We start from the raw sequence: 22,244 nt of genomic DNA, 5'->3' as shown, positions 1-22,244 counted from the left end.
CACACACACACACACACACACACACACACACACACACACACACAGTTTTTTTCTTCCTCTTAAATTCTTTCACTTGGGCAGCAGCTACAGAGATTTCCCTGACTATAGTAGAAAGCTCTTACATTTAATATATGTTTTTTTGTCTTCTCACTTTAAAAATCTGTATTCTATTGTATATTCTTTTTAAAATCTTTTAATTTTTTTTTTCACTTTTATTGCCCTTGTTGGTTTTTATTGTTGTTGTAGTTAATATTTTTGCTGTTGATAGAGAGAAGTGGAGAGAGGAGGGGAAGACAGAGGGGGAAAGATAGACACTTGCAAACCTGCTTCACTGCCTGTGAAGCGACTTCCTTGCAGGTGGGGGGCCAAGGGCTCGAACTGGGATCCTTAAGCCAGTGCTTGCGCTTTGCATCATGTGCGCTTAACCCGCTGTGCTACCGCCCAACTCCCTCTATTGTATATTCTTATAGACACTTTTAAAAATTAACTTGGAGCTCATTAACATTTGGCTTATTATTATTTTTAGAAACAAGTTATTTTCTTGCTGCAGGAATAGTTAGGACAATTGTTCTGCAATGAGAAAACCTTTTATTATTATCTAGACTTTAGGATATGATTCTCTTGCCTAACATAAGTTAATGCTGCAGTATGAGCTATCCTATTTTAATAATATCCTATTTTTGTTGTTCTTTCATCTTCTAGTGAGGTCTGTGTTTGTAGTCCATCATGAGTGAGAGAGAGAGAGAGAGAGAGAGAGAGTGTGTGTGTGTGTGTGTGTGTGTGTGTGTGTGTGTAAGTTTTCGATTCTGAAAATCATTTGTGCTGATGATGGGCAAGTATGCTACACCAAAACTTCTACGTGAATTTCTTTATCTTTGACAATCCATCAAATTTTATATCTAGGATTTTACTTAGTTTGGGGGCATATTAAATAACTCAATATAATATGGAAGCACATTCTTCAGATAGCACACCTGTTTGATCTTTTGTCTACAGCCGTGAATATGCCTAGTCTCATCTAAATATAAGTGTATTTCCTATAAGCTCTGCTCAATTACAACAGTCTAGTAGTATACAGTTTAAGACAATAAATGGCAATCAAAGTAATACACATTAACAATCAGATTTTCTTTTTGCCTTCAGGGTTATCACTAGGGCTTGGTTCCTACACTCCGAGTCCACTTCTCCTGCAGCCTTTTTTTTGTCTCTTTTCTTTTTCTTTTTCCTTTTTTTCTTTTATTATTCAGCTGAGCTACCACCTGGCACCTGGTAATAATTTAAAAAAATATATTCCTTCTGAGGTCCTGTAATGGAGCAGCCAGTTGAGCTTAGAAGTGGGGAGTTGGGATGCTTGCGTGGGTCCTTGCACTTCATAGTATGTGTGGTTAGTCCTGTGTGCCACTGCAGGACTCCAACAGTCAGATTTTTAATCTATAATTTGTGATTAAAATAAGCATAATTGATCCAGGCGATGGAAGTGCACTTTGCTATGTGTTTCTGTGCATTTATAAAGAGTGAAGATATATTGGTGTTTAATTCCTCCTTCGTTTTGTTTGTTTGTTTGTTTTTACCCGAGCACTACTAAGCTTTGGCTTATGGTGGTGCAGGGGATTGAACCTGGGACTCTTTGAATAACCATTAAGCTATCTACCCCTGCCCATTTCCTCCTACATATTAGATGGAGATTCCTGCTATGAGTCATGGTCATTGTACCTTCTCTGCAATTTGCTCCTTCTGATCTTGGCCTTCTGCATTACAGGGTCTTGATTCAAGCACTTTGCTTTTGTCATATCTTCTATCCAGAAGAGGTCAGCTATGCTCTCTCCTGATAGACAATGCTTTAGCTATAAGTAAGTTTAGGCTGCTTGACATCATCAATATCAAGTGTTGGTGGGTGACTTCTGGATCTTATTTTTTGAAAAAGTTTAGGAATCTCAGAAATCTTCCATATAACTATCTTCCACATAAATAATCAGTAACCTGCCATTATTCTTGACAATTCTGATCATCTTTTATTATTATTATTATTACCTTTATTTATTGGATAGAGATAGTAAGAAATGGAGAGGGGAGAGAAAGAGATAGACACCTGCTGTCCTGCTTCACCACTCGTGAAGCTTTCTCCCTTCAGGTGGGGACCGGGGCTCGAAGCAGGGTCCTTGGGCACTGTAACATGTGCACTCAGCCAGGTGCACCACCACCCGGCCCCATCAATACTGATAATCTTGACACCCAAACAAAGGCCATTCCTTGTGTCTGAGACACCCAACTTGTAGCATTTTTTTTTTTAGCAGTGGAAGCAATTATTATAGTTAACTGGCCATAATGAGTTATAAATAAATAAAACCCGACAGTGGTTGCTTCGTTCATTCAGGTTAGTCTGCTGATAGGATGCAAGCATCTGGAAGAAGAGAAGATTCTCAGTAGGTTTAAGTGCTTACCCAAGTGCTTTCCTATATCCATGGCTCAGATTCTAGTCTCTGCTGTGTTATTTTGGCACATTAGACTTGTAACACTGGAGAGTCGAGTCTAAAACTCTCAGTATATCATTAGGGTAGCCCAAGGTTTCTTCTTGTCAAGGAAGACCAACTGATTCTAGGGGGAAGAAAAAGCAGAATCCAGGGCACTTGTAAATCCCTGTAGTTTCATGCTGTGGGTTTGTAGGTAATTATACAGTAGTAGCCAGTTATGTGCTGTAGCACTGATGGCATACATATATCAGAAAGAGAAAAATCTAACAGAGCAAAGAAGGGGCTTTGGAGAGGCTGCAAATGAACGCAGCAACAATCATCTCATTGTAAACTAAAACTCTACACTGGAGTCAGCATCTGAACTGCAAGCAGATGGTGGCAGAGATGCGAGTGGAAATACATGGTTCGGTTGTATTTTATAGTTCTTGATTTGGATTCTCTTGTAGAAATATAGTCACACAAGGAGACCACCACTGGTCACAGCCAGTTAAATTGCTCTTTCTCATATGGTACTGCTGTTAGCGACTGCTAGTAGGTTATTCAGCTGACCTTTTGTGATTCTGTTTTGTTGCCTGATTTCAAAAGATTTGCCCTCTTCTGCTTCTCAGTCACAGCTTGATGAAAGTGCTGCTTGTTTGCATGAACCTTGCATCTTCTTATTTTCATATAGGGTCGTCCCCCTCCCCCTTTTCTTTTTCTTAAAGTTAGAAGGTAAAAGAATCAGGAACATTTTTATATGATAAAAGATCTATGTAGGGCTAGCTAGATTCAGAATGAGATTCAACTAGAAGGGATGGTAAAAGGCTCAGAGAACTTGAGACTGCCTGAGAAGTCAGTGTTCCTTAAATAAAGAGGGTTCAGCTAGCAGGCAACAGCTCTGACTTTGCATTCATATTGAAGCAGACGCCCCAGCCATTCTAGGCAGGCAGATCAATAAAATCCGAGGTGACTTAATGCCAAAACCACAGAACTGAAAGAATTTCTCTTCTCCTTCTTTAAATACATTCTGTATTGATATTGAATGCTGGTCTTAAAAACTTAGATGAGAATGCCTAGAGGCTAGTTTATGATACCATATTGAACTATGTCTTTAGAAAGTTTCTCAATTATCACATCTGGTTAAAAAAAAAAAAAAAAAAGCTAATGGAAGGAAAATGACTTTAGTGTTTAAAATTTTTGTGAGTGAAAATTTATTGAGTTAAATACTTTGAATAAACTTAATAGCAGTTATCTTAGTTCCTCCCCCACCCATTTTTTAATAGAGATGTAGAGGGTATGTGATACACCCGCAGCACTACTCACCACCTATGAAGCTTTCACCCCCTACCCAACATCCCACCTCAAAAGTGGGAACTGGGAACTTGAGCTCTGTTGCATACACATGGTAATGTGTGCACTCCATTGTCTGTACCATCACTCAAGGCTCCTACAGCAAGTGTCTTATGAGCAGTTACTTTATGCTGTTTACTTACTTGAAAGTATAGTAATGGAAGGTGGTAGATTCTATTTTATTTTCAGCTAAAAAAGTAATTATTTGTCTCATGTATTCTCTTTCTTGCTATTTTTATTTTCCTCTGTAGCCCATGAGATCTCTCTTCCTATTGTATTATGTTAGTGTACAGTATACCACATATTCTTGAAATCATTCAGATAGCCCCTGTCTAGGATAAAAAAAATATGTATGTGGTCATTATAGTCATGATTGAGAATTTTTTAAATTTATTTTTAGTTCCTTAATGGGGGATTAATATTTTATAGTCTACAGTAAATACAATAGTTTGTACATGCAGACTTTTCTTGATAATACATTCCTATTCATTTATTTCCCCTAAAGCCATGCCCATTCTAATTCAGCCATAGAGGATAAACTGCCTCTCAGATTAGCTCTTACATGATTCATTTGCGGCTATTCCTTTTAAAACTAAAGATATTGGGAGTTTTTGTTCTTCCCCCATACTGTGTAGATAGTGTACAATTCCTATAACAAAGCAGCAGGGGGCCCCCTATGAGAGCTTGAGAATTGCTGATGGAGAAAGACTGGCATTTTGTTGGTGTCCTTCTCTTCAAAATCAGAACTTCCTTTACTGGAAACTTGATCCTTATCCTATGAAGACTCCCTAACGGAGTATAGCTATGGGAGCAGTCAGACCATTTTATTAATTTAAGAAATTGGTTAACGGTTGAGAGAGGTCCTTGGTTTTAAATTCCTGAAAGCTGGATAGAGATAGTCTGAGATTGTTTTTGCCATAGTGTTCTTTTCTTTGATTTGAGGTTTATGGTGATAGATTCTGCAGTAGAATCCCCCACCACCACCACCACCATGGTTATCCCTGGGACTTGGTGCCTGCACTACGAATCCATTGCTTCTGGTGGCTGTTTCCCCTTTTTTTTATTTGATGGAACAAAGAAATTGAAAGGGGAGGGGAGAAGAGATAGAAAGGAAGAGAGGCAGATCTGCTTCACTGCTTATGAATTTTCCCCCCGAAGGTGGGGAGTAAGGGCTTGAACCGAGATCCTTACAAATATCCTTGTGCTTTGACTATATGCACTTAACCAAATGTGCTACTGCACCGTCTCAGAATCCTTTTTTATTTTCTTATTTTATATTTATTTATTTTCCCTTTTGTTGTCCTTGTTGTATTATTGTTGTCGTTGCTGGATAGGGCAGAGGGGAATGGAGAGAAAGATAGACACCTGTAGACCTGCTTCACCACTTGTGAAGCAACTCCCCCCCAGATGGGGAGCCAGGGGCTCGAACCAGGATCTTTATGCTGGTCTTTGTGCTTCTCTCCACATGTGCTTAACACGCTGCGTTACAACCTACTCTTGAATCCTTTTATTTTAAAGGAATATTTTCTCCCCTATATTCTTTTTTTTTTTCCGTTCCCTTTTGTTGCCCTTGTTTTACTGTTGTAGTTATTGTTGTTGTAATTGATGTTGTCGTTTTTAGATAGGACAGAGAGAAATGGAGAGAGTAGGGAAAACAGAGAGGGGGAGAGAAAGACACACACCTGCAGACCTGCTTCACCACCCGTGAAGTGACCCCCCCCCGGCAGGTGGGGAGCTGGGGGCTCGAACCGGGATCCTTAACGCTGGTCCTTGTGCTTTGCACCACGTGCGCTTAACCCACTGTGATACCAACTGACTCCTTCTTCCCTATATTCTCACAAGCATTTGCAATTTTCTACTTAGTCATACCTCCCTCTGCTGCAAATATACACATACTTTTTTTTTCTTTGCCCATTTTCTTTTTCTTTTTTTTTAAGAGGACAGAGAAATTGAGGGGGAGGTAGACAGAGAGAGAAAGACAGACAACTTCAGACCTGCTTCACCGCTTGTGAAGCGACTCCCCTGCAGGTGGGGAGCCGGGACCTCGAACCGGGATGTTTGCATGGACCTTGTGCTTTGTACTAGGTGCTTAACCCAGTGCGCCATCACCTGGCTTCCCCACATACTTTTTTTCCTTTATTTGCTAATGAGGTCTAAGTGCATTACAGTTAAAGACCTTTTGAATACCGCTCCTCCCTCTCCCCCCAAACATACATACACAGCCCCCCAACCTGGTGAGACTCAGAGAATCCAAACACCAAAGGTAAAGGTTTTTGTATTTGGGGATTGTGCTTGCTGCCTTATGAATTCACCCTGTGATACAAGTTTGATACAAAGAGCATTGCTACTCACAAATCTTAGGAGCTATCCAGTTTGTGTGCAATGATATGTCACAGCTTTTTATTTATATGGTTGGCTCAGTCTATTCTGATCTTTTCACTGCCGTGAAAAGTGCATCATTTTCCTCCTTTTCTCCTCCTCACATATCATCAGCACCACCCACTATGTTCTGCCCATTAAGTCTTCGGTATACTAGAACACCCCCACAATGATTAAGTGCTGTTAAAGGAATGTTAGAAGGTTAAGATATCAGCCAGTCAGCCCTTTTACAGTACTCTTTGATTGCAGGTGGTAAGTATAACTTTGCCTATTTACCATTAAAAAAATGGAGGATTTTGTTTATCAGAGGTAAAATAACATCAACTTTTGAAGAAGACTGACTGGGTTGAGAAGTCCTCAGAGAATGCAGGCTTGCCTTTCAGTTTGCATTCTTATCTCAGTCTGTCTTTCATGGATCGGGCACATTATTTATCACGAAATTATATGGCTAGCAAAATTTATGTATGGTTTTACTTATGAGAAGCTTAGTGTTGTTAAGTTACAGCAACTTTAAAAACCTCTTTTTTTTAAATGCATTTAATTAAAACATTGTAATTAATTTGAAAAAATTATATCACTGTAGTTAAAAAGAAACTCATATATCATTACATTTCTGCTTGATTTTTCACTTCCTTTAATTTTCTAGAATACAGAGTACCACTCCTCTCCATGACTACCAATACCACCCTTCCCCCCTCCCTAGTCTGGGAGGAAGAGCATGATTAAAGACTTTGAAATGGTATTTGGAGGCCCGGGTTACTAATTTTGTTATTGTTATTGTTGATCGAGGGCCTAACATTTTGCCTAACAGAAAGGCAGAGAGTATCTCCCCAAATGCCATGTTAAGGCCTGCACCCTGCATGGTGAGCTGTTTTTCTGTCCCCAGACTACTGAACTCATTTCTTTTTAGGAGAGTTTGTAGGTGTATTACATATCATAGAAAAAACAGAGTTCAGAGCACTGTGGGATCAATTTCTGTGCTGAAAGATAAGTTTTACACTTTCTGTAAAACAGGAACAAGAAAGATTATTCTTTAAGAATCTTGTTAAGAATTATATTTTAGGGGCCAGGCGGTGACTCACTCAGTAGAGCATACACATTACCATCTGCAAGGACCAAGGTTCAAGTCCCCAGTTCCTTCCTGCAGGGAGGAAGCTTCATGAGTAATGTAGCATTTCTATCTTTATCGCCCCCTTCCCTCTGCAATAAAAATAAAAATGAAATATACTTTTCATAGTGAACCTTTAGATGATACACCATATCATATCACTTCACTTCCATGAGCTGGTGTTTTATCACTACTGTTTTATTATATGGTGTGAATAATCCATGGTAAATATAGTTGACCCTTCTTATCAAGCATCTACTGTGGTGAGGTAGGTTAGGAGACATGCCTCTTTGGAGGCACTAGGAGTACGAAAGGGTCACAAGCACTTAATTATCTCTGCTGAATGCTAGAGTGGCCAGACTGGAGCTCCTCACTACTATCTGTATCAGCTCTGACATTTTAATTATTACTATGGCTTTCACTTACCTATAAGTAACTAACTTTGGTTGTTTAATTACAGAGGGAACATCCCCACGCTAAACAGGTACTGTATGTTTAGTTTCTTTTCCAATTGAAAGCAACTTTTTTTGTTACTTAGACTAGTAAAATTAGGGTGGAAAGTAACATTAGACTTGACAGGATGTTATCTTTTGCTAGAGAGTTCTGAGTTCCTCTTTGGTCATTAAGAATTACTCTTGGGTAAAACCATGTCTTCAGTTGTTTAGAAAGCCTCAATATGAGAATGCTCTCATCTAGCTCTATGTGATACCAGGATTGTCACCTGATGTTCATCTTTTCTGGAAATACCTCCTTTTGTCAATTCTTTGTCTACTTTGGAGCTTTCAGGGGAGAAATCTTTAAGATCATTCTGATTCTGACAAATTATTCTTTTTTTGTTTAAATTTTTTCATTTTTAGAGGCATGAAAATATAGAAATAGCTGTTTCAGTTTGTCGCCTCTTTTTCTAAAGTGTTAAAATTATACAAATGTCTAGTTTTGATTCAAACCTATGAGCTTAACATTGGCAACATATATATATTGACATGTGCATTCCTGTGAACAGATTTCTAGGTCAATATAACACTAATGACAGTTTAATTTCTCCTGCTTCTGAACCAAGCAAGGTAACACAGTGCAAGTTTGAGAGGATAGCAATTCTGTTTGGAATTGAATCCACAAAAGTTCTAGGGCAATGTAATAAGTTAGAGTCAAGCTCTTTGTAGATGATAAATTATACATAGAAATATTTATAGACTTATGTTTATTTTGTCTCTCTCCCTTTAAATATTAAGCAACCAAAACTGATTATAGCTTTTAGAGTCCAAGTTGGATTGAGAAAGGGAAGGAAGAACTTTTGTTCGATCCTCTTCTCTGCCCTTGGAGAGTGGGCTTGGCTCATCCCTGCCTCTCTTTTGCTGTCCTGGCCCATGAGCTTAGTAGTGACAGTAACTGAATAGTGGGTATTTTCCATGTGGTTTAGTTGCATGGTTCTATGGCAAAGATTTTTAACCCCATGTTTGCCACAATTGCAGCTTGTTAGTTTAATCCCGAGGTAGTTCCTATTAAGTGCTATCGGGAGCTTCTTTTCATCTTTCCTGCCTATTTCTGGGCAGAAAGGAGAGATACAACTCCTCACAAACTTGCTTCTTTGGTGATCCTAGAAATGAAGATGACAGCATATTATCTGAGTTCATGTAATTCTCTTTCCCGGTTTCTAGTGAGCACCATGTGTAAGACTTGCTTGATATGTATTTCTTTTCTTTGTTTTATTCTTGCCTTCCATGGTTTATTCTCCTCTTTTGCTTTTCTAGTCTCTGGTCCTTGACAAAGTTCCTTTCTTTTTCTTTCTTTTTTTTTTTTTTAATTTTTTCATAGCCATCATTTGCTAATGGGTTAAAAACTTAAGAGTATTAGTCTCTGCTGTCTGTGTGAGCATTACTTTCATCCTATTAAAAAAATTCTATTGCCTTTTATAATTAACAACAGAGTACAAATTCACATTGCTGGTTCTTTTCCCCTGCAACACTGCAGCTGGTATACTTGAAGGAGAATTTTGAGCAGCTCCCCAATTTTCAGGTGGCACTGCCGTCCTTGTTCTGAACTTGCTTCAGATCACTATGTCTGCAAACAGGTCAGTCAAGTCTTGGAGACATGCTTTAGCACTGTCCTTCCAAACAGGCTCCCCTGATTGACTGGTCATTGAGAAACACAGTATTGTTTGTCAGTATGTACTACTGAGGTAAACCAGGAAATACACAGATTCATTAAGTTTTTAAATTGAACAAATCAGTTTCGTTCTTTTCTTTGTCACCTATTTGTCATGCTTACACATACGTTGAGACCCATGCTCTTCCCTTTTGAGTTTTGCTGGGAATTATTATTTTAATTTTGCTGCTATAGAAATTGTTAAATAATATAAAAAAGAAATTTGGGTGTTAAATAATATAAAAAAGAAATTTTGGGAAAGGGAAATACTGCATTTTCAGGCTGAAAATGTCTCAAAGAGAAGAGCTGTGATCTTAATAATTATTGGCTCACTAAAGGAAAATATAATACCTCAGTTAAATTGCTTTGATAGATTGTGGCTTGACTTATAAAATGTTTTTTATAATAACTTACTAAACCATTCTAAATGAGTTATTATTATTTTACATGCATCTCTCTTTGTTAATACTTAATCTATTATAGTGTCTAAAAAAAACTGCCATTAGTGCTATATAATTAAGATTTACTTGGCTTGTTTACTTTCTTTTAAAAATTGAAATGCTTGAAGAAAGGGGGTTGATGCTGGTCAGTTTTTTTTTGTTTGTTTGTTTGTTTTTTACCAGAGCACTGCTCAGCTCTGGCTTATGGTGGTGTGGGGGATTGAACCTGGGACCTCAGAACCTCAGGCATCAGAGTCTCTTTGCATAACCATTATGCTATCTATCATGCCCTGCAGGTTGGTTTTTAACCCTTATGTGCCATTCATTCACTAGATAAGTGTTTATATTAAAACCTACTTGAAATTTCTGATTGTCCTTTCATTTTAAAGATATTTTATAATCTTGCTAATCATTATAACATTACTAATAAATTGAATATATATGTGTGTATATATATGTATATATATATAGAGAGAGTGTGTGTGTGCATTTGCTTGTTTATGAGGAAGGATTCACATGAATGAATGGGTTACTGTGAGTCTAGTGAGATTGTCCTTTCCATAGTGGGTGAAAAACGAAATCTGTTCTGAAAACTGGCCCTACATACAAATTTTCCCTTAGTTTTACTCTTTCAGTCTTTGATTCTACCTTCCCTATGTAATGAACTTTATTTAACTACCATTTAGAATGTCCTTCTCCTCCAACCTCAATCACTATGGCATGACTCATGTAGCTAGTGTCAGTGATGTGCTACTGGACAACTCATTCACTCCACCATGTCAGCGGATGGGTGGAATGGTCTCTTTCCGGACGTTTGAAGATTTTGTCAGGTAAGACACCATGAAACTGTGTATATGTGGAGCTGTGTATATGTGGGTGTCTTTGTTTAAGCATCTCAATGTCTGCCAAATGAATAAAGAGCCCCTGCATAGCCATGAGCCAGTGAAGGAGATATAGTTCTTGCTCGTTGGTATTTATACTGTTCGAGAGGTATATGTCCTTCCACTTCCAACTCTGTTTCAGACAAGCCTCCACTTGTTATATGAGCCTGGTCAGAAAAAAAGAAACAAACAAAAAACATCTTTTCTGTAGGAGCTAATAGAAGAAGCTGTCTGCTTTATGATGAGTGAAATGTCAGGAGAAATTAAACACGGCACTAGAGTAAGCCCCACCAGAGACGATACATCTTTTGATTAAATGCATTGAGCATCTATCATTTGATGTATACAGATGCATTACCCTAGGGGGAGGGGTGATTACGTTGGTCTGTCACTGCTCCAGTCCCAGGCTCTTTCTGCTCCTTTAAAACTGATGATGACAGCAGCACTCATATCTTACATTAAAAAAATAATAATAAAGCTTTAGCTCATTCTTCTTAAAAAGAAAAAAATGTTGTATTAAAGTTTAAACAATTCATCCTCCTAATTTCTGCCACTTGCAGAGATTTTGCATGTCACCTCTAGCCACTGGTGGTTCTATTCAATTAACTGTTGAGGCCAGAGTAGGATAGATTATTATTCATTTAGACTGAGCCAGCAATGGCAGTTTTCTTGCCACTTAGGTTTCTAACACTTGGCTTTAGATGGTGAGTGTTTCTCTGATTTTTTTCCCACCCAGAATTTTTGATGAAGTTATGGGCTGTTTCTGTGACTCCCCACCTCAAAGCCCCACATTCCCTGAGGCAGGTCACACATCTCTGTATGATGAAGACAAGGTATGGTGTCCGTTATGATAGATGACTTTGTTCTTTCCAAACACTGGACTTCAACTATTCATTATCTTTCTACTTTGGAGGAATGTATGGTTTTGTTTGGTTTTATGCATTGCTTTACCACCCATGGAACTTCGTCCCATTGCAGGGATGTTCCATGTAATGCCAGTACTCAAACATAGGGCTTGCCAGTGGTAAGCAAGTGTTCTACTTGGTTTCAAAGAATGTATCTTTTACCTTGGTTTGTGTTATTTAAGTTTGTATATCTTATCAAAATATTTTTGAATGGAGGTAGACTATAAATTCTAACTTTAAACAAAACAAGCAACTCGTAATCTTAGAATCCATCCATAGTTCTGAATAAATTCAGCTATAATGAGCCTTCTTGTCTCTCAGTGTTTTAAAATTTTGAGCTTTAGAATAGTGAGAGGAAATTCATTAAAGGACAGTGGCCCCATGGTTTGTAAAGCAGTGCTATAATGTACTTGACTTAGGCTTTGACTGCTTTAATTTGCTCTTAGTAATACTTTGCATGTTGTTACTATAGTCATCAGGACACTGTGGACTTTATTTAATTTTTTTATAGTGACTTAATGATGGTTCACAAGGCTATAAGATTATAACAGTATAGTTCCACACCTCACCCACCACTAAAGTTGTGTGCCACAACCCCCACCCCCAACCCTAAGTGATAATTAGTCTTAGAGACAGCTTGTGCAGCTTGACGATACGAGAATCCGGCATGAAGCCCAGCCAGTCTATCTTGGCGTTACTCTCGATCGCACCCTGTCATTTCACGAACATCTCATAAAAACTGCAGCAAAGGTGGGCGCAAGGAATAACATCATTGCAAGACTGGCCAGCTCCTCATGGGGCGCGAGCGCTTCCACACTACGATCATCATCTCTGGCATTATGCTATTCCACTGCAGAATACTGTGCCCCAGTATGGTTCCGTAGCCCCCATGTCCACTTGGTCGATTCCAAATTATATTCCTCCATGAGGATCATTTCTGGAACCATCCGTTCCACCCCGGTTCCATGGCTGCCAGTTCTTAGCAACATCGCCCCGCCAGATATTCGTCGGGATGCGGCATCATCTAAGTTCATTTCCCACGTCTACGCTCGACCAGACCTGCCAATATACGCGGACATCTTCGTCCACCCTGTCCAACGCTTGACGTCTCGTCACCCAATCTGGTCCCCTACGCCTACACTGAACTTCTCTGTTCCAGTCTCTTGGAAACAGAGTTGGCAGTCAGCTGAGGTAAAGAACAAACACCTCATCACAGACCCCTGCAAGCGTCAACCCGGCTTTGACCTAGCACATTATGATTGGGCCCTCCTCAATTGCTATCGAACAGGCCATGGCCGGTGCGCCGCTATGTTCCATCGCTGGGGAGCCAGAGACGACCTGAACTGCCCCTGCGGCTCCAGACAGACTATGACCCACATAGTCAACGACTGCCACCTCTCCAGATTCAAAGGAGGTCTCGAAACTTTACATCAGGCTCAACCTGATGCTGTTGACTGGCTACGGAAGAAGGGCAAACGCTAGAAGAAGTAGAAGAAGAAGAGACAGTGAGAAATCAAGAGGGAAAGGGGTGAAAGGCAGACGTCTGCAGCCCTGATTCACCACTTGCAAAGCTTTCCCCCTGCAGATGGGAATCAGGGGCTCAAACCCCGGTCCTTGCATATTGTGACATGTGTGCTCAACCAGTTGTGCAACCATTAGGCCCTCTTTTCTTTCTTTCTTTTTTTTTTTTTAACTTGATAAGGCAGAGAGGATGCCAAGATAGAGAGAAAAAGAGACATGAAGCACTGTTTCTGCACTTGGGAACCTTCCACTCTGTAGGTTGGGACTGGAGGCTTAAACCTGGGTCCTTGCGCATGTGTGTGACCAATCAGGTGCCATCAATTCCTGAACTCCCTGCTCCTTTTTTTTTTTTTTTTTTAATCTTTAATTATTTTGGACTTAGATAAAGAGGAATTTAGAGGGGAGTGGGAACTTAACAGGGACATAGAGACACCTGCAACACTGTGAAGCTTCTTCACTTGTGAAGCTTCTTCCCCCGTGTAGGTAGGGACCAGGGCTGCTTTTTTCTTATATATTGGGGGATTAATGTTTTTTATGTTCGACAGTAAATACAATAGTTTGTACATTCATAACATTTCCCAGTTTTTCACATAATAAGAAAACCCCCACTGGGTCCTCTACCATCATGTTCTGAACCCTCCCCACCGACCTACCCCAGAGTCTTCTACTTTAGTGCAGTACACCAACTCCAGTGCAAGTTCTGCTTAGTGTTTTCTCTTCTGATCTTGTTTTTGAACTTCTGTTTGTGAGTGAGATCATCCCATATTCATCCTTCTGTTTCTGACTTATTTCACTTAACATGATTTCTTCAAGCCCCATCCAAGATGGGCTGAAAAAGGTGAAATCACCTTTTATAGCTGAGTAGTATCCCATTGTGTATATATACCACAACTTGCTCCACCACTCATCTGTTGTTGGGCACCTGGGTTGCTTCCAGGTTTTGGCTATTACAAATTGTGCTTCTATGAATAGGTATACACATTTTTTTTTTTTTAACACCAGGTCACACTGCTCAGCTCTTGTTATGGCGGTGCAGGGGATTGAACCTGAGACTTTGGACCCTCTGGCCTGAGAGTCTCTTTGCATAACCATTATGCTATCTACCCTGCCCTACACAAATCTTTTTGGATGAGTATATTTGGTTCCTTAGGATATATCCCAAGGAGAAGAATTGCAGGGTCAATTATCCTATGGTTTTGCCAATATTTTATCTTTTTTTTATTTTATAAATTACATTTAAAAGAAAGAAACATGATAAAAAAACATTATTTTACCCCCACTTTATTGGTAGAAACATTTATACATAGTGCATACTCTTAAATTTATGCCATATCAAGATTGGGGTTCACTGGTAGCTAATGTTTTTGCTGCTTTTGTTTCTTATGGTTGTTCAGTGATTTCAATTTAGATTTTGTTACCTACTAGGCGTACTAAACTGTACTTTTTGTTTTTATTTATCAAGTATTTTAGCTGTTTTCTGCCTCTATATAAAATTATTTTCAACTTTCTTTACCTTGTGTTCTTGGGTTACAGGTCCCCAGGGATGAACCCATTCACATTCTAAATGTGGCTATCAAGACCGACTACGATATTGAAGATGACAGCTTGGCAGCTATGTTCAGAGAGTTTACCCAGCAAAATGTAAGTCCTCAGTCGGGTGCAGATGGATGATGCATGGGCATGTATCATATCCTTTCATCCTTTGCTACTTATAATACTTGTATTGGCTATATCTTTTGCACAATGCTCCTTCTCAGTAAGATTCTAATATATTTAATAGGATACTGTAATTATTTTTAAAAAATTTTTTTTATTATTTTTATAAATTGGATAGAGACAGCCGGAAGTTAGAGGGTATGGGCTGATAGAGAGGTAGAAAAACAGACACCTGCAGCACTGATTCACCACTTGCAAAGATTTCCCCCTGCAGGTGAGGCCCAGGGGCTTATACTCAGGTTCTTGCACATTATAACATGTGCATTCAGCCAGATGCACCACCACCCAGCCCGTATTGTGATTTTTTTTTTTTTATGTCAAGAAATATTTTAAATATATAAAATCTTTTCCCCACTTGCAGTGGGAAAGCTTTGCAAATGGTGAAGTAGTGCTGCAGGTGTCCCTTGGTCTTGCTCCTTCTCCATGACCTCCTTCCCGATTTCTGGCTGTCTGTATCCAATAAATTAATAATAATGATAATTTTTTAAAAATCAGAAAAATATTTAAAATCTTTTAAGGAAGGCAAGTTATGTTCCTAAATCTTTACTAGAACCCTAGTCGTCCCCCCCGCCCCCCCTGCTGAAGTTATCAGTGGAACCTGGGGCTTGCTTAACAATTCTATAATTCCTAACTACCATACTCTCCTTCCCACCCTCTTTCTTTCTTCCAGTAGAAGGAGAGAACAGAGAGCAGAGATACCGTCAGTACTGTTCCACTGCTTGTGAAGCTTTCCCGTAACAGGCGGGCACCTGAGGCTTGAGCCTAGGTCCATGTACATGTAACGTGTAATACTGCATGACCTCCTTGAGCTCTAATCATAAATGTCCATTATTGCTGAATATTTTTCTTTGACAATTTAATTACACACACGTACATCCAAACTTCCCTCAAGAACTTTTTTTTTTCATTCCCTTCTATTCATTGAAAATATCCTTTATACTGTTATGTCTCTGTCAAGTTTGTGTTACTTGTATATCTCACGCTGACATCAAATTCCACAGTTTAAACCTAAAATCTCATCATTTCCCTTTAGTTATGACCCCCCCAACACCTCTCTAAAGAAAATAACAGCAGAACTCATGTAATCAGTCCTTTTAACTCTCTAGCCATTAAAAAGTGATTGACTTCTCTTTTTTTCTTGCTAACACATTATGCTACCTTTCTACTCACAGTCTGCCTGTGTTTTATATATATGCTTGATTCTCATAGTCTCTTTTAATTTTTTGTATCTTATTTCTATTTATTTTTTAAATTATTTTTTGTTGTCTACATTTTTATTTATCAATATGCTGCTCAGTGCTGGCTTTGATTGTTGCGGATCAAACATGAGACCTCTAATACTTTAGGCATTAAAAATCTGTTGCATTATCAGCAATTTAAAAAAAAATCTCCCTAACCCATTATTTAAATTGTTACTGCTAGCTCTTTAGTTCAGACCTCTGTTATATGCCTGAGGTTTACCTGTGATCTGCATGTCTTCTTCATTGTCCCTAGCCAGCCAATTTCCAATTTTCTATCCATCAGAAAATTAACTATTCAAAAATACACTTTGCCATGTCATTCTCTCACGAAATAATAATTCCCTTTTTTTTTTCAGGATACCTCCTTAGCTTTAGATGCAACTTTAGCCTTATAACAAAGAATAACAAATCTTAGCCTTTGCTGCTCTGTGAAAAGAACTAAGACCTTAGAGACATTCTTTATACTTCAATCTCTTTGGCTGTTTTATTCTAGGAATGTTTTCTTCTTTGTCTCTGTTTTGTCTGATTTTTTTTTTTTTTCTCTTTCCTGGTTCTGACTCAGATTTCACATTTTTTTCTCACACAAGCGCTCCTGATTTCTCTCCTGAATTTCTTTCTGTTATTTTTAGATTATTTATTGGATAGAGATAGAAATTGGGAGAAAGAGAGACACCTGCAACATTGCCTCACTACATAGGAAGCTTTCCCCTCTTCACTTGTGGACTGGGGGCTTAAACCTGGAACTTTTCACATTGTAGCATGGGTGCTGAACCAGGTGTGTCACCACACAGCCCAGATTTATTTATTTATTAGAAAGTGAGTTAAATGAAGCATTATTCTAGCATATGCAATGCCAAAGATTAAACTCAAAGCCTTGTACTTGAGGTTCCAGTGCCTTATCTACTGCAACCTCCCATTCAGTAGCCCCTCTTTTGAATTTCTAGCAGGCATACATTTATTAAAAGTAACTTATTATTTATTTTTTTAAAACCCATGTAATTTTCAAAATTTACGCCATGCTACAGTACAGTTCCATGGATTAGATTAGTCAAGAGTTCATTCAACTGTACAGCTTTAAGAAATCAAACAAAAACCCCTCAAATTCATTGAGCTGGTAGCTGACTGAGCAAAGACTAGGTAGGAAACAACCTGGGATTTTATTTTACTGTTGGTTGTTTATTTTTGAAATTCAGCTTCTTTCCTGGATTTCTCTAGTAGTGACCAGGTCAAATTAACTTGAGACCAGTCACCAATGTAATTTTAGTTGGAAGAGCCCTAATATTGTGTGTAACTTATATGATATGTCATGAAAATGTTACTTCCTGGTTTTGAGATCCTATCTTGATCTCAGCTTTAGGCTTCATTTATTTATAATTTATTTTTTAATTATCTTTATTTTTTGGATAGAAACAGCTGGAAATTGATAAAGAGGAGAACGGAGTCGGGAGGGAGGGAGACGGGGAGACACCTGCAACACTGCTTCTCCATTCACAAAGCTTTCCCCCTGCAGGTGGGGATTAGGGGCTCGAACCCTGGTCCTTGCACATTGGAATATGTGCACTCAACCAGGTGCGCCACAACCCAGTACCAGCTTTAGGCTTTTTTTTAAATTAACTTTAAAAAAAAAAATAAATGTTTTTATTTTATTTTTTAAATTATCTTTATTTATTTGATAGAGACAGCCAGAATTTGAGAGAAAGAGGGAGGTAGAGAGACGTGTAACACTGCTTCACTACTCATGAAACTTTCCCCCTGCAAGTGCAAAGCTTAAACCTGGGTCCTTGCGCATTGTAACATGTGCGCTTAACCAGGTGTGCTACCACCCTTTAAGCTTTTTATTAACATCGACTCTTAGCAGTTACATACCTTCATATGGTGATGGAAGAGTCACTTTCTTGATTTTCATTACATGTGTTTGTAATATAAATTGACATTAATTAATCACATTTTTAATTTACTGAACTTGGAAAGTGAGGCATAGAGAAAATGTGTCTCTTCCCAAAGCTGTTCAGAGGTACACTGCTGACAGTTCAGGCAGTTAATAATAGTTAGAGAAGCTATTAACTACATCAGACACTATAGTTATCCAAGAATGTTTGGAATGTTTACCACTTACTGTTCAAATACATATATAAAAAGTGAAGGAAACACAATTTTAATAGAAATGCAGAAATGATAACTTGCTTTGTTTTTTTCATTTCATTTCATGATCATACTTCTAACAGTAAAAAAAAAAAATTTTTTTTAAAGCACACATTAAACTATCAAATAGGTTGATCCAAATTGTCCAGATAATCTTCTAGTCCCAGCATGTCTTTTTTTCGCTCATAAAAATTAGGATCATATATTTGTAAATGACTTGTGGAGGAGATTGAAGCAGTCAGTGTAAATGGAGTTTCTCCAGGTGCTGACGCCTAATCGCTGGGTAATAGCTGTGGACTTGCTGTGAGACCTGCATTATTACAATGTAATCAGAATCCTGTTGCTCTGCTGTTATTGTCAGCCACTTGTGGAATTTTAAAAGCAATAACAATTTTGATTTTAAATCATGGCATCATTAAAGCTATTTTCTTGCTTTGCAAGAACATAACTATTGGTGCTTGTCTTTGAAGGACTTGCCTATAGTGGAATTCTTTGATGGTCAGAAAAAAATGTTTCTGTTCCTGACCATGTTGAGGGCCACCACTACCTCCTCAACCTTTACCCCTGGCCCTTTCTGTTTTATGAACAGAGTGAGATAGAGAAAGACCAAAGCACTCATCTGCCATTCTTGACGTTTCAGTTTTTTTGGTCTTTGTTTCTTTCTCATGTGATGCTAAAGATCAAACCCATGACCTGACAAATATAAGACACTCACTATACTGCTGAGCTATTACAAAAATAGTGGTGCGGCTTTGCTATGCATGTGACCCAATTTTGAGGCCAGTTTTCACTGTACTGAGGGGAGCTTCAGTACTATTGTACCCACCCCCATACACCTGTACCCACCCCATACACCTTTTTTGTGTCTGTCTTTATATGGGGTGGGGGGGGGGGGACACTTAGGGGAGAAAGTTAAAAAGTGCAACATAATAGGTCTCTATGTCTAGTTATAGCAAGGAAATATACCAAACTAATGAGGCTATCAGTTTTGAAAGTTCACATAAATTTTCTGTTTCTCTTGTTTATGTACTTTATCAGGTCAATCAACCTGTGGTATTGTCTATTGCTGCCTCTACCCCCACTTTGTTAGAAACTTTAAAAAAGCATGTCTTATTTTTTTATTTTTTTATTTTTAACCAGTGCACTGTTCAGCACTGGCTTATGGTGGATTGAACCTGGGGCTTTGGAGCCTTAGGCATGAGTCTCTTTGCATAATCTTTATGCTATCTACCCCCACCCTTAGTTGTTTGTTTGTTTTGTTACCACAGCACTGTTTAGCTCTAGGTTATGATTGTGCAAGGGAGTGAACTTGGGACTTTGGAGCCTGACTCAGGCATGAGAGTCTGTTTGCATAACCATTATGCCATCTACCCTCCCAGCATTTCTTTTTAATTTTTCTTTTATTTCTTTATTGGGGAATTAATGTTTTACATTCAACAGTAAATACAATAGTTTGTACATGCATAACATTCCCCAGTTTCCCATATAACAATACAACCCCCACTAGGTCCTCTGTCAACCTTCTTGCATCTGTATTCTCCCTACCCACCCACCCCAGAGTCTTTTACTTTGGTGCAATACGCCAATTTCAGTTCAGGTTCTACTTGTGTTTTCTATTCTGATCTTGTTTCTTGTTTTTCAACTTCTGCCTGAGAGTAAGATCATCCCATATTCATCCTTCTGTTTTTCACTTATTTCATTTAATATAAATTTTTCAAGGTCCATCCAAGATCGGCTGAAAACGGTGAAGTCACCATTTTTTATAGCTGAGTCATATATATATATATATCTCACAACTTGCTCAGCCACTTATCTGTTGTTGTTTACTAGGGTTGCTTCCAGGTTCCAGCTATTACAAATTGTGCTGCCAAGAACATATATGTACACAGATCTTTTTTGGGATGGATGTGTTGGGTTCCTTAGGATTTATCCCCAGGAGAGGAATTGCAGGATCATAGGGTAGGTCCATTTCTAGCCTTCTGAGAGTTCTCCAGACTGTTCTCCACAGAGGTTGGACCAATTTACATTCCCACCAGCAGTGCAGGAAGGTTCCTTTGACCCTACAACCTCTCCAGCATTTGTTGCTGTTACCTTTTCTGATTCTCACAGGAGTGAATTGGTATCTCATTGTTGTTTTTATTTGCATTTCTCTGACAATCAAAGACTTGGAGTATTTTTTCATATGTTTTCTGCCTTTTGGATCTATTCTGTGGTGAATATTCTGTCCATGTCCTCTCCACGTTTTTCAATGGGGTTATTTGTTTTTTGTTGTTGAGTTTGGCAAGCTATTTATATATTTGCTTATTAAACTCTTGTCTGATGTATGACATGTAAAGATCTTCTCCCATTCTGTGAGGGGTCTCTTGGTTTAGGTAGTGGTTTCTTTTGTTGTGCAGAAGCTTTTTAATTGATGTATTCTCATAGGTTTACAAGCATGTCTTTTTGTGATTGAGTGTATAAGAAACATCTTTAAGGATACTGAGCTGCCATTAAGATGTTCCATTTGTTTTTGTCTTTCTTGTTATTTTTGTGTTTAACCACGGCCTTCAAACTCCAAAAAGGACTGTTCTGAAGCTATCAGTCTCTGTTAATTTGTAATATTTTACTTATCTGTGCCGAGTGACAATAAGAATAGACACTATAATTAAAAGCCTGTCTGACCTTCTGTTTAACATTTTTTAAAGATAATATGTAAAAAAATATTTAGTTATGATAGAGTAGAAAGAACCAGAGCATAGAATTCTGATACATGGGTTCTGTAGGGTAGCGCAGCAGGTTAAGTGAACATGGAGGATTGGCTCAAGACTTCTGGCTTGAACCCTCAGTTCCCCACCTGCATGGGGGGGAGGGGGGATCACTTCAAAAGCAGTAAAGCAGGTCTCTAGGTGTCTATCTTTCTCTCCTTCTTTCTTTCTTCCCCTCCTTTCTCAATTTCTCTCTGTCCTATCCATCAACAACAACAATAGGAACAACAATAATAACAAGAACAAGGGCAACAGAATGGGAAAAGAGTGGTCTCCAGGAGCAATGGATTCACAGTCCAGGCACTAAGACCTAGCGATGATCCTGGAGGCCAAAAAAGAATTTTGATACATTAGATGGCTTATTTTATAGAACTTAGTGCCAAGAGTTAGGTTGAAATTTGTTTATTTGTAAGTTTGTATATCATATGATAGTGCTGGCGATTGAACCTCTTTTTGCATAACTATTATGCTGCCTTCCTCAGCCCTGTTTTCCAGTTTGAAGGTACAGAACCAAGATACAGGCATCAAAAAAGTATGCCTAGCCCAATCCGAACTTATGAGAATTTAATGAAGTAACATTTTAGATGAATGTAGACCTCATTTATCTTGTTTTACATATTTGCTCTTAGAAAGCTACCCTCGTGGAGCACGGGATACGGCGCCTTACTTTCCTCGTTGCACAAAAGGTATCGACTTGGGAATTAATACCTCTCTTCACATTTCTTATAATGCTACTAGAACCTTAAAATATAAAAAATAATATTAAAACCCTTTGCTTATATAATTCTTATAAGGAAATAACTTATTTTTAAATAAATTTGCTCAAGAAAAAATGTTACCTGTACTTAGCCTGTATTCAGTTTAATATGTGTTTTATTACTAATTGCTGTTTTTACTTTCTTTCTTTTGAAAGGATTTCAGAAAACAAGTCAACTGTGAGGTGGATCAGAGATTTCATGTAAGTGAAATGATCAATAATGAATCATTTACTGTTTTTGTTTTTTTTTCCCCAGTTACCTACCATTTGTTATTTAAGCATATAATCGTTACAGCTCCAGTTGGGCCGAGAGTGAGAATCACATGACATTCAGTAATATAGCTTATTGCGGGCACGTTCTAGTCAGTTCACTTCTATGTAGGCTCAGGTGCCTTCCTGGTTTTGCAAAGGGGACTTGGTTTCATGGTGCTAGCGGATTGCATAGAAGTGAAAGGAGCGAGACCT

At 38.5% G+C, this 22,244-nt stretch overlaps 1 protein-coding gene across 8 annotated transcripts in view; it reads left to right on the top strand.

The window, feature by feature from the left end:
• LOC103108101 (acetyl-CoA carboxylase 1) overlaps window positions 1–22,244 on the top strand; it is a 338,374-nt gene that overhangs the window by 216,904 nt on the left and 99,226 nt on the right. For 7 of the 8 annotated variants that reach the window (XM_060203911.1, XM_060203907.1, XM_060203912.1 and 4 more), the window contains 6 exons: window positions 7,748–7,771; window positions 10,559–10,702; window positions 11,490–11,586; window positions 14,713–14,820; window positions 21,652–21,708; window positions 21,936–21,980. In XM_060203911.1, the coding sequence (XP_060059894.1) occupies window positions 7,748–7,771; window positions 10,559–10,702; window positions 11,490–11,586; window positions 14,713–14,820; window positions 21,652–21,708; window positions 21,936–21,980 (475 nt within the window). The remainder of the gene's footprint in view (window positions 1–7,747; window positions 7,772–10,558; window positions 10,703–11,489; window positions 11,587–14,712; window positions 14,821–21,651; window positions 21,709–21,935; window positions 21,981–22,244) is intronic. The other variant, XM_060203908.1, reaches the window with a different exon arrangement.

This window comes from Erinaceus europaeus, chromosome 12 (genome assembly GCF_950295315.1).
Source record: "Erinaceus europaeus chromosome 12, mEriEur2.1, whole genome shotgun sequence".
NCBI lineage: Eukaryota > Metazoa > Chordata > Mammalia > Eulipotyphla > Erinaceidae > Erinaceus > Erinaceus europaeus.
The sequence above is the reverse complement of the archived record's forward strand: the minus strand, read 5'-3'. Positions and strand labels throughout refer to the sequence as shown.